General features: G+C 53.3%; 1 protein-coding gene across 7 annotated transcripts in view; it reads left to right on the plus strand.

Annotated features, from left to right (window-relative positions):
* Positions 1-14164, plus strand: part of LOC119953933 (E3 ubiquitin-protein ligase DZIP3-like) — a 92470-nt gene that overhangs the window by 54423 nt on the left and 23883 nt on the right. For all 7 annotated transcript variants that reach the window (XR_005458144.1, XM_038778621.1, XM_038778622.1 and 4 more), the window contains 6 exons: positions 1407-1478; positions 1779-1835; positions 6854-6918; positions 9339-9390; positions 10367-10477; positions 13879-14018. Coding sequence is in view for 6 of the 7 variants with exons in the window: in XM_038778621.1 (XP_038634549.1) it covers positions 1407-1478; positions 1779-1835; positions 6854-6918; positions 9339-9390; positions 10367-10477; positions 13879-14018 (497 nt within the window). In the remaining variant the exon portion in view is untranslated. The remainder of the gene's footprint in view (positions 1-1406; positions 1479-1778; positions 1836-6853; positions 6919-9338; positions 9391-10366; positions 10478-13878; positions 14019-14164) is intronic.

The following is a 14164-nucleotide window of genomic DNA, read 5'->3' on the forward strand; positions in this document are numbered from 1 at the left end:
GAATTACAAGGAAACTGTGCTGGGAGAGCCTACACATCAAAGAGCTGATCATTCAGCCTGCAATGTCTCACTGGACAGCATTCCTGCCTCTGAGACCTAAGGTTGTAGGTTGGGGTAAAACAGTGTTTCACATCCCAGAGGCAGAAGGTTGTAGTTCCTTTGCGTTATATGTCTAACTCTGCCTCGAATAAATTTAATGACCATCCTGTGCCTGGATATTTAGGCCCCAGTGGGCCTAAGAATAGAACCTTTGGCCAGCCTGCCAGCTCCCCGAATCCAACCCACCACAGGGCTGTATTCCTGGAGATGGCTTGGGCGGAGAGGCAGGGCCAGCGCTTGTAGGCGATGTGCAGCCACTTGATGGTCACCCAAAGCCAATTGTCCCACAGCCAGGTTGGGGGGGGGGACAGTACAGCCACCAGGGGGCAGCCACCTGTCGTCAGACTGGGGAGGGCCAGTGCTCCTGGCAGGCTTAGAGGCCTCACTCTGCCTCTCTATCTGCAGCTGGATCACAGGTTGTTCTTTGCAGGAACTCCCACACCCTATCCCCACCCCGGAGAGTAGTGGCTGGACCTATTTTTAAAATTTTTTAATTCCAATAAATTTGGAGGTAGACACCTCAATTTTGGCCTGTCTCTCTTGCTCACTCCCTCTCTCTTGCTCGCTCCCTCATGCTCTCTGTGTCGCGTTCTCTCCCTTGTGCTCGCTCCCTAGAGCTCTCTCACTTGCACGCTCTCCCTCGCGCTCTCTCTCATTCTCACGCTCTTACTCTTTCGCGCTCTCACTCTCGCACTCTCTCTTGCGATCTCTCGTTCTCCTGTGCTCTCGTTCTCTCAGGCTCTCTCCCTCACTCTCTCTCTCCCTTACTTCCCTGCCACCACAGCCTGCTGTTGTTTTCAAACTGGTGGGACTCCTAATAATTATCTCGCATCAGGAACCCAATCCACCTTCTATAATTGGACAGCAAGCACCCCTACCCAGCCACCAAATGAGTAATTAATGGAAAATTACAGGCGAGTGAATGATTCCCCGCACGGCTCAATCTTCTGACCTCCACTTGAGCCTGGTGACCTTGGGATCAGTTACATTAGATTAGGTTGATGTCCTGTCAGGGGGTTTACCCGTGGCCAAGTGCATGTTTCAAATTCAGGGCTCGCATTCAAGGCACATCTTTTAATTTAAAATAAAGGAAGCAATTAATTTTGCCAACCTATGTCTGTGAAGGAATGATTTTTCAAGTGATCATTAGGAAAGAACCATAAGTGTTGATCCCCTCGCTGGCAAGGAGCTCTGTGGGCTTTGACATTGCATGAGCAGATGACAACCTTTTGAGTTTCCGGGGATATATGGGTCAGGCTGAGTCACCAGGAGAACTTGCTCATCGTTTTCTCGTCTCAATCTTCCAGGAAATTTCAACATCATCGCAAGTAACAGGGAAAGCGGAGGGAGGTTCAAGGCCATCGGAGTCACACTGTGTAGTAAGTTATTTGGTCCTGTTTGCCTTGTCCAATGGGAGGCCTCTGGGCTTGCCTGGAGCGCTGCCCATCCCTGGTTGCTGTCAGCAGGTCACCTCCAAGTGGTTAAACTGGCCTCTGCCACTTGTGGGAACCTGGAGCTGGGTATAAGCCTTGCAGAGGTGCCTCTCCGCTCCTCGTTCTGATCACAAAATTGAAGCCGTGTGGGCTAGGCCCATCATTTGCGACATTCTCCACAGCCGAGCCTGTATCGCATTTTTAGACAGAAACTAATTTTTATTTTGTAAAAATTTTGAATTGCAGAATGACCCCCAAAAAATCAGCCGAAGGAAAAAGAAGAAGAAAACCAAAGGGAAAAAGGTTTGTTCCGTTTACTTTCCAATCCTCCTTCCCGCGTCTCTAAGTTATTGTAAATTGTCGACACACATCCTTCAAGGGAACCTGTTTCCCCCAATTGTACTTATCCATGTGGCCATTCTTTCTTAGCAACTTGAAACAGTGGGCGGAATTCTCCCATCTTGCCCGTGGTGTGTTTGGTGGGGGGGGGTGGGAAAATCTAGCTGAAATGACAAAGGAAGAAACCCGGTGGCATAAAATCGGGCTGTAATTCTCCCAGTTAATTCTCGGGTTAATGGCCGACTGGTCTTCGCGCTGGCTGGTGGCAAGGGTGCATCGTATGAATGCTCATTGCAACAGCTGGCCACCAGCATCCCGTCAGGCCTTCCCATCTTGCGTCCCGCCAACGTGAAATGACCTTGTTCCAAAACCCGATTGCTAATAAGTGGGGTGCACACGGTGGTCCTCAAGTCGCCAGAGACTTTGGGTTGAGTGCAACAACTTTCTGCTGCGCTGTTCCTGACGGGCTGTACACCACTCTGCTGGGGAAGGCCGGTTCCTGCCCTCCAGCTCCATGCCAAGCTGGTCCGAGTGGACAGCACCGTGCTGCTGGACCCATGGACCATCCTGTGTCACCAGCTGGAGTTGGGGGAGCAGGAGTCGTCCCCCCCCCCCCCCCTCCCTTGCTGGCACCACACACCAGTGTCCATCTGGATAGCACTGTGCAACGGGACTCCTGCAGCCTCCGCAACAAAGACCCAAGGAGCGACTGGGGGCGGTGATGGTGGCTTGTTGAAGACAAGGGGGCAATGTGCAAGGAGGTGGGGGAAGGGCGAGGGCTCACGATGGTGATAGGAGGGGGAAACAAACAATGGAAGGCAGAGGGGAAGACCGAGGGGAGGGAAGCTGTTTCCCGACAAGGCTGGTCAAAGAGGGTCAAAGGGATCGCACATTGTTTACTGGAAGGGGATGCACGGAGACTCCAGATGAGGTGGGTAGGGGTCCAAGTGGGGGCCTGGGTGCCTCACAGATGATGGGGTGGGGGGAGGTGTTTGAATGGAGGAGCAGACGTCCCCTTGAGCCTGCTGGCCTGTTCCCTCTGGGTTTCTTTTTTTTTTAAATAATTTTTATTCAAATTTCCAACAACAAATTTTGTCACAACAAAGAAGAACAGTAACCCCTCCACCAAATACAAAAACAATAAATTAACAACAAGAAAAAGAAATAAGCATAAAACCATGAGAACAAACCCCCGCGAACCCATAGCCCCCCCCCCCCCCCCCCCCCCCCCCGGGTTGCTGCTGACGTTGACCACCCCCTGATGCTCCGACAGGAAATCAAGAAAAGGCTGCCACCGCCGGAAGAACCCTTGCACCGACCCCCTTATGGCAAATTTGACCCTCCAGTTTGATGAACCCAGCCATGACGCTGATCCAGGATTCCGGGCTCGGGGGGCCTCGCGTCCCTCCACTGTAGAAGAATCCTGCGCCGGGCTACTAGGGGACGCAAAGGCCAGGGTACCGGCCTCTCTCGCCTCCTGCACTCCCGGCTCCGATGATACCCCAAAAATAGCGAGCCCCCAGCCGGCCCCACCCTGGAGCCAACCACCTTAGACAAGGTCCCCACCACCCCCTTCCAGAAACCTTCCAACGCCGGACACGCCCAGAACATGTGGGTGTGATTCGTTGGGCTCCCCGAACACCTGCCACACCTGTCCTCACCCCCAAAGAACCGGCTCAGCCTGATCCCAGTCATATGCGCCCTATGCAGCACCTTTAGCTGGATTAGACTAAGCCGTGCGCAAGAGGAGGAGGAATTCACCCTCCCCAAGGCACCCGCCCACGTCCCCTCCTCAATCTCCTCCCCAACTCCTCCTCCCACTTCTCTTTCAGCTCCTCCACCGAGGCCTCCTCCCCCTCCTGCATCACCTGATAAATTGCAGAGATCCTACCCTCACCGACCCACATCCCCGAGAGTACCCTATCCTTAACCCCCCTTGGCGGCAATAGCGGAAACTCCGCCACCTGCCGCCTAACAAATGCCCTCATTTGCATATACCTAAAGGAATTCCCTGGAGGGAGACCCCACTTCCCCTCCAACTCCTCTAAGGTTGCAAACTTCCCGTCGAGGAAGAGGTCCCCCATCCGCCTGCTACCTGCCCTGTGCCAACCCAGGAACCCTCCATCTATCCTCCCTGGTACAAACCGGTGGTTCCCCCGTATCGGGGACCAAACTGAGGCCTTCACTTCCCCCCTATGCCGCCTCCACTGCCCCCAGATTTTGAGGGTAGCCACCACTACTGGACTCAAAGAGTACCTTGCCGGGGGGGAGGGGGAGGGGGGGGGGGGGGGGCAACGGGGCCGTCACCGGCGCCTCTAAACTCGTGCCCACATAGGACGCCGCCTCCATCCTCTTCCATGCGGCTCCCTCCCCCTCCATCACCCACCTACGAATCATTGCCACGTTCGCAGCCCAGTAATACCCACACAGGTTGGGCAGCGCCAATCCACCCACTTCCCTGCCTCACTCCAAGAATACCCTCCTCACCCTCGGGGTCTTCTGCGCCCACACAAACCCCGTAATACTCCTGTTAACCCTCCTAAAGAAAGCCTTCGGGATCATGATGGGTAAACACTGGAAGAGGAACAGAAACCTCGAGAGCACCGTCATCTTAACCGACTGGACCCTGCCCGCTAGGGAGAGTGGCAACACATCCCACCTCCTGAACTCCTCCTCCATCTGCTCCACCAGCCTCGTGAAGTTTAACCTATGCAGGGCCCCCCAGCTCCTGGCTATCTGGACTCCCAGGTATCTGAAGCTCCTCTCTGCCCTTTTCAGCGGGAGCTCCCCTATCTTTTTCTCCTGGTCCCCCATATGCACCACAAACAGCTCACTCTTCCCCACATTGAGCTTATAGCCAGAGAAGTCTCCAAACTCCCCCAGGATCCTCATCACCTCTGGCATCCCCCCCCCACCGGATCTGCAATGTACAGCAATAAACCGTCCGCGTACAGCGACAGCCAGTGCTCCCCCCCACCCCCCACAATCCCCCTCCAGTTCCTTGATTCCCTCAGCACCATGGCCAGGGGTTCTATCACCAACGCGAACAGCAGGGGAGACAAGGGGCACCCCTGCCTTGTCCCCCGGTACAACCGAAAGTCCTCCGACCTCCTCCCATTCGTCACCACGCTCACCACCGGAGCATTATACAACAGCCTCACCCACCTAATAAATCCCTCACCAAACCCAAACCTCCTCAATACCTCCCACAGGTAGCTCCACTCCACCCTGTCAAAAGCTTTCTCCGCATCCATCGATGCCACTATCTCCGCCTCTCTGTCCACCGCCGACATCATTATGACGTTGAGAAGCCGCCGCACATTGACATCCAGCTGCCTCCCCTTCACAAAACCCGTTTGGTCCTCGTGAATAGCCTGCGGGACCACATCCTCCACCCTCCCGGCCAGTATCTTGGCCAGCAGCTTCGCGTCCTGGAAGACCCACACTGGAGGGGGTCCTTATACCGCTTCAAAATCAATGAAATTAATGCCCTGGACATCGTCGGGGGCAAAGCCCCCCCCCCCCCTTGCCTCATTCAGGGTCCTCACTAACAGTGGGCTCAACAGGTCTGAAAACTTCTTGTAAAATTCCACCGGGAACCCGTCGGGCCCCGGTGCCTTCCCCGACTGCATACTCCCCATCGCATTGATCAGTTCCTCCAACTCGACTGGCGCCCCCAGACCCTCCGCCCGCTCCTCCCCTACTCTCGGGAACTCCAGCTTGTCCAAAAAGCGGTCCATCCCACCCTCCTCCCCAGGGAGCACTGACCGGTATAACTCCTCAAGAAGGTCCTGAACACTCCGTTAATGCCCCTTGCACTGCGTCCCAGACTCCCTCCTCCGTCCCTAACTCCCCCTTTCTCTGTTCCCTCTGGGTTTCTGACACCCTGCACAGTCTGGTGAAGACAGCTGCGCTGGAGAGAGTGACCCGAGTGTGCCGGACTGGTGTTTAAATAGGGCGCCAGAATCTTCAAACCCGTCGGCTGAGGCCGGGCGGACGACTCAGCGGTGGGTCTGCCAGGTGACTCAGAGGGCAACTCACCTGTGCATAATTAATGAGGTTCCAAACGCAGAATTGGACGCAGTGTCCCGCCATTCTGGCCACTGGAGCTGCCCAGTGAGGGGAGCAGACAAGCTATTCGAACAACAGCAAGGGGCTGGTTTAGCACAGGGCTAAAGAGCTGGCTCTGAAAGCAGACCAAGGCAGGCCAGCAGCACGGTTCAATTCCCGTACCAGCCTCCCCGAACAGGTGCCGGAATGTGGCGACTAGAGACTTTTCACAGTAACTTCATTTGAAGCCTACTTGTGACAATAAGCAATTTTAATTTAATTTAATTTATAGCACTTTTGGAGCTCCATCGATCAGAATCGATGTGGAACCAGGTAAGGACGTATCAGGGCATATGACCAAAATCTTGGTCAAGGTGGTTGGATTTACGGAAGAAGGGGAGAAGGGTTTGCGGAAGGTATTAAAGAGCAGAGAGCCTCACTGCTGAAGGCAGGGTCGGCATTGAGGCTGAGCGTTTTCATCATAACAATAATAATAAAAATCGCTTATTGTCACAAGTAGGCTTCAATGAAGTTATTGTGAAAAGCCCCGAGTTGCCACATTCTGGCGCCTGTTCAGTGAGGCCGATACGGGAATTAAACCCGCGCTGCTGGCCTTGTTCTGCATTACAAGCCAGCTGTTTGGCCCACTGTGCTAAACCAGCCCTTGCCGGGAATGGAAATTTGAGCTCCTCGCTGGCCTGCAGACACTGAAGTCCATTTCCCTGGCTAACATAGCTGATTCGGCAGGATAGCGATGGAGCTGAAATGATAGTTGAATCCGCTACAGGGTTATGCCTTTACTCAGCCATCGGGGAGGGGGGGGGGGGGGGGGATCTTTTCAACTTAAACACTGTGATGTGATATTGCATTCAAAGTGTAAAATGAACAATGCTCCTTTTTCCCCCGCCCCATCCCCCAATTGTGTTTCCCAGAAGTCCATGCACCCGGTTGAGAACGTCAATGAAAAGGACGTGGAGAGCACGGCAGATGAGGACAGGTACACTAATCCTGGTTGGATGGGCAATCGTGGGGTTTAAAAGTGATTCTCTGTACAGTTGTCAGCTGTAAATCAACAAAAGGGCCATGTCTTCCACCCTGAACCACCCTCACACAAACCTCAGAGCATGGATGTAAGCAATATGATAAACAGTAAGCCACACAGATCCTTGAACCTGCTCCACCATTCGGACGTTCATGGCTGATTAGCTGCCATAAATCCAGTTTCCTCCCTATCCCCCCCAAGTACCCTGGGTGCCCAGAATAATTCCCTCGGTGATCAGGAACGCCGCTCGCAGGCTCTCTTGCTGCGGGGCAGTGATCCAGCTCGCAAGGAACTGCTTGAGAGGAGCATGCCCCAGCAGACCTGCCATTCGTCCTCCTTGTTCTGCCCACAGGTAAGAGCATGACTTCAATTCCCCTACCCGGCCCTACAGCTGCCAGCCGCCCTTCTGAAGAAGCCATGGCTGAGCTAGGGAACAAAGGCTTGTGCAGGCCCCGCTCGTTCGCGTACGGCACTGGAGCTCCGGTGTGTTAACACCGGTACATCATACACTGTTTGCACAAACCATCGGTAACATTGCTGCCAAACAGCGAGCAGCCTCGAATCAAAAACCAAATCCCCCCCCCCCCCCCCATCAGCAGTAATTGCCCTTTTTGTCCCTTTCTGCGTTGACCAGATTATTGACAGCAAGTAAGACATTTAAGAGATTTGTAAAGTGCTGTTGCCTGGGAATTTCAGATAACTCTGAAAAGTTCTGTCAGCCCAAAGCAGTGTTACTTCTGGAGTTTCCCTGCCTCCCTGGAAGCTGCAGCCGGGAGACAGACAACCCTTGGAATGGCCCCTCTTATCTCTTTATTTTGTTCATGTTCTGTCACGGGCCATAGGCATTGCTGGCTGTAGGCCGGCACTGCGGGTGGGCACACACCACATGGACTCGTCACCACCTTATCAGGGGCAATTAGGAATGGGTAACAGAGGGCAGCACAGTGGCGCAGTGCATTAGCACTGCTGCCTCACGCGCCGAGGTCCCAGGTTCGATCCCGGCTGTGGGTCACTGTCCGTGTGGAGTTTGCACATTCTCCCTGTGCCTGATTGGGTTTCGCCCCCACAGCCCAAAGATGTGCAGGGTAGCGTGGATTGGCCACGCTAAATTGCCCCTTAATTGGCAAAAATGAATTGGGCATTTTAAATTTAAAAAAAAGAGGAATGGGTAAAGGGCGGCGCAGTGGCTAGCACTGGGACTGCGCCGCTGAGGACCCAGGATCAAATCCCGGCCCTGGGTCACTGTCCGTGTGGAGTTTGCACATTCTCCCCGTGTCTGCGTGGGTTTCACCCCCACAACCCAGCGCTTCTAATTTTTTTAAGGGAAATTCCTTGCGGCACGGTGGCACAGTGGTTAACACTGCTGCCTCAAAGGGTCAGGGACCTAGGTTCAGTCACGGCCTCGGGTGACGATCCGTGTGGAGTTTGCTGCTTCTCCCTGTGCCTGCGTGGGTTTCCTCCCGGGTGCTCCGGTTTCCTCCCACAGTCCAAAGATCTGCAGGTTAGGTGGATTGGCCACGCTAAATTTCCCCTTAAATGGAAAAAAAAATAATTGGATACGAATGAATAAAGGAATAATTTTTTTTTAAAAATTCTGTTGCATCCCTAACTTTCCTTGAGAAGGTGGTGGGGGCTGTCCGGGCTGACTTCTTGAATGCAACTGGGTGGCTTGCTAGCCCATTTCAGAGGGCAGTTAAAAGTCAAATACGTTGCTGCATGTCTGGAGTTGCAGGTAGACCAGACCGGGTAAGGATGGCTGATTTCCTTCCCTAAGGGACATTAGTTAACCTGTTCGTTCTCAGGTACCAGAACTGATAACGAGTATTTCATTCCAGATTTATTTAGTTAAATCCTCTGCCTGTTGTGTGGTAGGATTTGAACTTGCGGGGCAAATTCTTAACTCGTTCAAGACCCATCCATTTAAACATCGTTAGAGTTAGTCTCCATGTCTCTGATCATTAGTCCAGGCTTCTGGATTACAAGTCGAGTCACGGTACGTCTCCTCTGCCATGCACCAAGTTGGTGACTATGGGCTTCAATTGATCATGCCTGGCGAAACACTGTAGTGGTTTGTCATTGCCTTCTGCAGTACAGCTAACAGAAAACTCTTTCTGCCAGCCAGGTTTTTATTGGACGGACCTACAGGCTGATAATCCACCAGTTTGGCCATGTTACGCACACACCTTCTGTGGCCATCGAGTCCTGAAGTGGGAATTGAACCCTGAGCTTCCAGCCCAGGGGCAGGGACCTCACCCACTGCGCCACAAGTCCTCCCAATTACTACACCACCACACCTGTTAGCTTTAATTTTACATCTCTGTGGTAAATATTTACATCTCTGTTGAATACTGAAAGTGTCTTATGTCCATCGACAGGGAGGAGGACACCCCACAGACAATGCAGCAGGAAATCAGGGAGAAGAATGAGGTAGGAATGAATTGGGAGATTATTTGGATAGTTTCAGCAAGGAGCCAGAACAGGTATGAAGGGCCGAGTAGCCTCCTCAAGTGCTGTATCAATCTGGCTATAAAAGGCAGGATAAGACCCTCTGGTTCATTCAACCCATCCATCTCAAATATCACAACAGACACGCATGGCAGCCCACCCAAAATGATGTGAACTCGTAGAGGTGGAAACCCCAGATTGAAAACGCAGGCCAATTGTTTTGGGGGGGGGGGGGGTGGTAAGTGGTGCAGGTGTGCGAATGGGGAGGGGGGGGGGGGAAGAAGAATGAGGGGGGAACTCGCAGCCCATGCGTCTGTTCCATCATTCAGTAAGATCACGGGTGATCAGATTGTGGCCTCAGCTCCTGCCTTAATTTAACAGCGGATCTCTGCCCCGGCCAGAAACTGCCAACGCACACAGGGTACTGCACACAGTACTGTAGGTGCGGTGTCACCAGCGCCCTGTATAGTTGTAGCAATCGGGTGGAGATAGCGGGTCCCTATCCCAGGTGGCACGTCACAGCGCCAGGGACCCGGGTTCAGTTTTGGCCTTGGGGGTGACCGTATGGAGTTTGCACGTTCTCCCCGTGTCTGCGTGGGTTTCCTCCCACAGTCTAAACATGTGCAGGTTAGGTGGATTGGCCACGCTAAATTGCCCCTTTGTGTCCAACGGTGTGAGGGTTAGTTGGGGTTATCACCTTATGGGGAGTGAACCACTTTGAGAGGGTCGGTGAAGACTCGATGGGCTGAATGGCCCTTTCTGCACTGTAGGAATTCCGTAGATTTATGGTTCTAACTGAGACAGATTGTGGTGACCTATCATTAACCGACAGCTGACCTAGCACATTAAAGCTGGAACCTTCCCGATCGAATGGTCCGGCAGCTCACGGTTTGAACTTGTTGAGACCTTGGGTGTTTGATGGGAAGGGAATCGGGATGTGATGGAATTTACTTGTCAGTTTGCAGAGTTGGAGGCGACAGTGCGAAGGTGGCAGCTGCTGTGTGAAGAGAAGTCAGCACAATACGAGCAGCTGGTGAAGCGGCAGGGGAAGATGCAGGACAGTTACAAGGTCAGTGCTGGAGAAAAGGAAGCTGCTTCCCACATCACTTTTCTCCTCCAACTTAAACCTCTTTTTTAAAAATCGACATTCCATACCTGTGTTGCCTCAATGCAAACCTCCCCCCTCCCCCCCCCGCCCCACCCACACACACACACACAAGGCCACTTGTCTTTTGTTCTTAAAGTTGCTACATTTTGTTGCAGTCTCTCACAGCTACACTTTAATATCTAACACATTCTCCCTCTCCTCAGCTCTGATGAAGAGCCAAAACGACTCGAAACATTCGCTCTGCTTCCTCCCCCGAGACCTGCTGCTTTTTTCCAGCATCCTCCCGTTCTTGTGTCACTTCTAAACCGATTAACTGAGTCATAACCCCATTGCTGTTAGTGGGAGCTTGCTGTGCTCAAATTGGCTGCTGCGCATTCCACATTACAACCGTGACTGCATAGCAAGGAAAGATCTGGCTGGAAAACATTTTGGGGGTGGCCTGGGATTTTGAAAGTTGCTGTGTAAATAGATTCAATTCAATCATGGCTGATCGAAATCTTAGCTCTATTTTATCCAGTTGATTCCATATCCCTTGTCTCATTTTTAAAAAAACTATTGGGCTGGATTCTCTGCTCCTGAGGCTAAGTGTTGACGCTGTTGTAAACGCCGTCGCGTCTCCCGACGGCGTCAACATGGCCTCAGGAGTAGCGATTCTGACCCCTACAGGGGGCCAGCACGGCACTGGAACGACCGAAGCCGCTCCAGCTGCCAATACCGGTGTCAGATGGCCGCTGTGAGTCTGCGCACGCGCAGTGTGAGCGACGCCAATGCGCGCATGCGCAGTGCGATACGTGTGCGATTGCGCGCCTGCGCGTTGGCTCCCTTTTCCGCTCCGGCCCCGACGCAACCATGGCGTAGGGCTACAGGGGCCGGCGCGGAACAAAAGAGGCCCCCAGCCCGAGAGGCCGGCTTGCTGATCAGTGGGCCCCGGTCGCGGGCCAGGCCACAGCGGAGGCCCCCCCCCCAGGTTCAGACCCCCCCACCAGGCTGCCCCCAGATGGATGCACGCCGAGGTCCCACCGGGTAGGACCACATGTGGACGGCGCCGGCGGGACACTGATTTTTTTGTACGGCCGCTAGGCCCACCCCGGGTAGAAAGTCGCCGACGCGGCTCCCGACCAGCGCCGATTCTCCGCTCTCTGAAGAATCGGCGGACCGGCGTCACGCGATTCGCGCCCAGCCCAGCGATTCTCCAGCACGACCCGGGCTGGGAGAATCCCGCCCATTATCTCTGGTTTGAAATTTTCGATTGACCCAAAGCTTCAATAGCGTTTTGGCAGATGGAGTTCCCGAATTCCACCACCCTTTGTGCGAGGAATTGCTTTTTAAAATGGAAGCCTTATTCTCTTTCGGAAATGCGCTTTTCCATCATTTTCACAGTAACATTGAAACTGTTCCTTCACTGTCGCTGGGTGAAAATTCAGAGACTCTCTCCCTAACAGCACAGCAGGTGTACCTACACCACAGGGACTGCAGCGGTTCAAGAAAGTGGTTCATCACCAACCTTCTTGAGGGAAAGGAGAGGTGGAAAATAAATGTTGGCCTTGGCAGTAACGCCGACAGCCCACGAATGGATAAATAAAAAGCAGCAATTTGCGAGTTGTATTTGGGGATGATCAGCTTCTGCTCTTGTCTGAACTCAAATTCCGAACTTTGATGAGGATGGGAAAATCGGCACTGTAAGAATAGATGCAGTGTTGTGCAGGGAAATACCAGGCGATGCCGGCAGTAAAACTGCCTGAGATATTTGCCAGTTAGCTGGAGGAAGCAGGAACACTGGAAGCGCAGGATGAATTTCGAGGTGTGGTGCAGCCTGGCTAATCCAACAATTTGTGGTCACTCGTGTCGGCCTTTTGGTTTTGCATTCTCTGATGTCAGAATGTTGGAGTTTTGTTTCTCTGGGTACTTGGACCTGGGTGAGTGGCCTCAATTGGTGGCTCATCTCTCCGGTAGAGTGGCCTTGGGATCAGGCTGGGTACAACCTGCACTTTGGAGGGTCGGAGGGCCTGTTCCAGTGCAGTGTTGTTCTTTGTTCTTTGAAACGGTACGGTACCGCAGCACGGTAGCATTGTGGATAGCACAATTGCTCCACAGCTCCAGGGTCCCAGTTTCGATTCCGGCTTGGGTCACTGTGCGGAGTCTGCACATCCTCCCTGTGTGTGCGTGGGTTTCCTCCGGGTGCTCCGGTTTCCTCCCACAGTCCAAAGGTGTGCAGGTTAGGTGGATTGGCCATGATAAATTGCCCTTAGTGTCCAAAATTGCCCTGAGTGTTGGGTGGGGTTACTGGGTTATGGGGATAAGGTGGAGGTGTTGATGTTGGGTAGGGTGCTCTTTCCAGGAGCCGGTGCAGACTCGATGGGCCAAATGGCCTCCTTCTGCACTGCAAATTCTATGATAAATTCTATGAAAGAATGGGTATCGGTGGAAGGGCCGTCCTTGGTTGGTTTGCTTGCTACCAAGTGATTGATTTCAGAGTGCTGGTGAAGGCCTCGAATCAGCTGTCTTGGTGTGGGACAAAAAGGGAAAGACTCGGGGTGTGGTTTACACTGCCACCCGCCACGGCGTGTTTTCCAGCGGTGGCCTGACATTGGCCACTGGCGGATTCTTCCTGTCCTGATGTCTGTGGTGTATTGCGTGGCCCGCCTGTCACACCGCAGTGGTGGTGGTGGGGGGGGGGGGGGATGGCGGCTGGGAGAATCGCCTTTGGGGGGGGACGGGCAGATCCTGCCGGCAGGAAAAGCTGGAAAATCCGCGATCGCATTTACATAGCGTTTTACACAACTAGGGGATGTTTTACAGCCACTGAAGTCTTTTCTGAAGTGTAGTTGCTGTTGTGATATGGGAAACGCAGCAACCAATTTGCGCAGAGCAAGCTCCCACACCAAACATCAATGTGACCATGACGTTGATTGAGGGATAAATATTTGCCGGGCAACCAGGGCTCACTCCCCTGATTTTGTTTGAAAACAGAGCCAGGGAATCTTTTACAGGCGGGTCCTCGGTTTAATGCCTCTTCTGAAGGACAGCGCCTCCAGCAGTGTAGCACTCCCTCAGTACGCAACTGGAGTGTGGGCCGGGCTTAAGCCCTGGAGTGGGACCTCAACCAAAGGTGGGGGGTGGTGGTGGGGGGTGGGTGGGGGGGGGTGGGGGGGGGGGGGGGTGGGTGGGGGGGGGCGGAGACAGTCTCCTAGTTGTAATGAACAGGACGGCAGCTTGTTTCAGTGTTGGTGTTGTGGGAAGGTGGTTAAGGGGGGGGGTCAGGGGGGGAGGTTGGTGGTGGAGGAAGAGAAAATGGAAGTTCAGCTGCTGTGACAGCCTGAGATAAGTCACCAACTTATTCGACATTTGTTACTTTCCTCTAGCACCAAACAGCAGAACTGCAGAGGCTGAAACAGGACATGGAGAATGAGCGGAAAATGTACCAAAATGACAAGAAGGCTCTGCAAACCCAGATCAAAAGTCTGCAAGATGCACTTCAGAGCAAAGAAGAGCTGATCAAGAAGTAAGAAGGACTTACCCCCCCCCCCCCCCACCAGTTTATTGAGCAATCGGTCATCAAATATGTGAACATTTAGTGTGCAAGGCTCAATAGATACTCGATGTGTTCATCGGCTGAATTGTCTGCTTGACTGCTCTTTGATGTTCTGT

This window comes from Scyliorhinus canicula, chromosome 19 (assembly GCF_902713615.1).
Source record: "Scyliorhinus canicula chromosome 19, sScyCan1.1, whole genome shotgun sequence".
NCBI classification, from domain to species: Eukaryota; Metazoa; Chordata; class Chondrichthyes; order Carcharhiniformes; family Scyliorhinidae; genus Scyliorhinus; species Scyliorhinus canicula.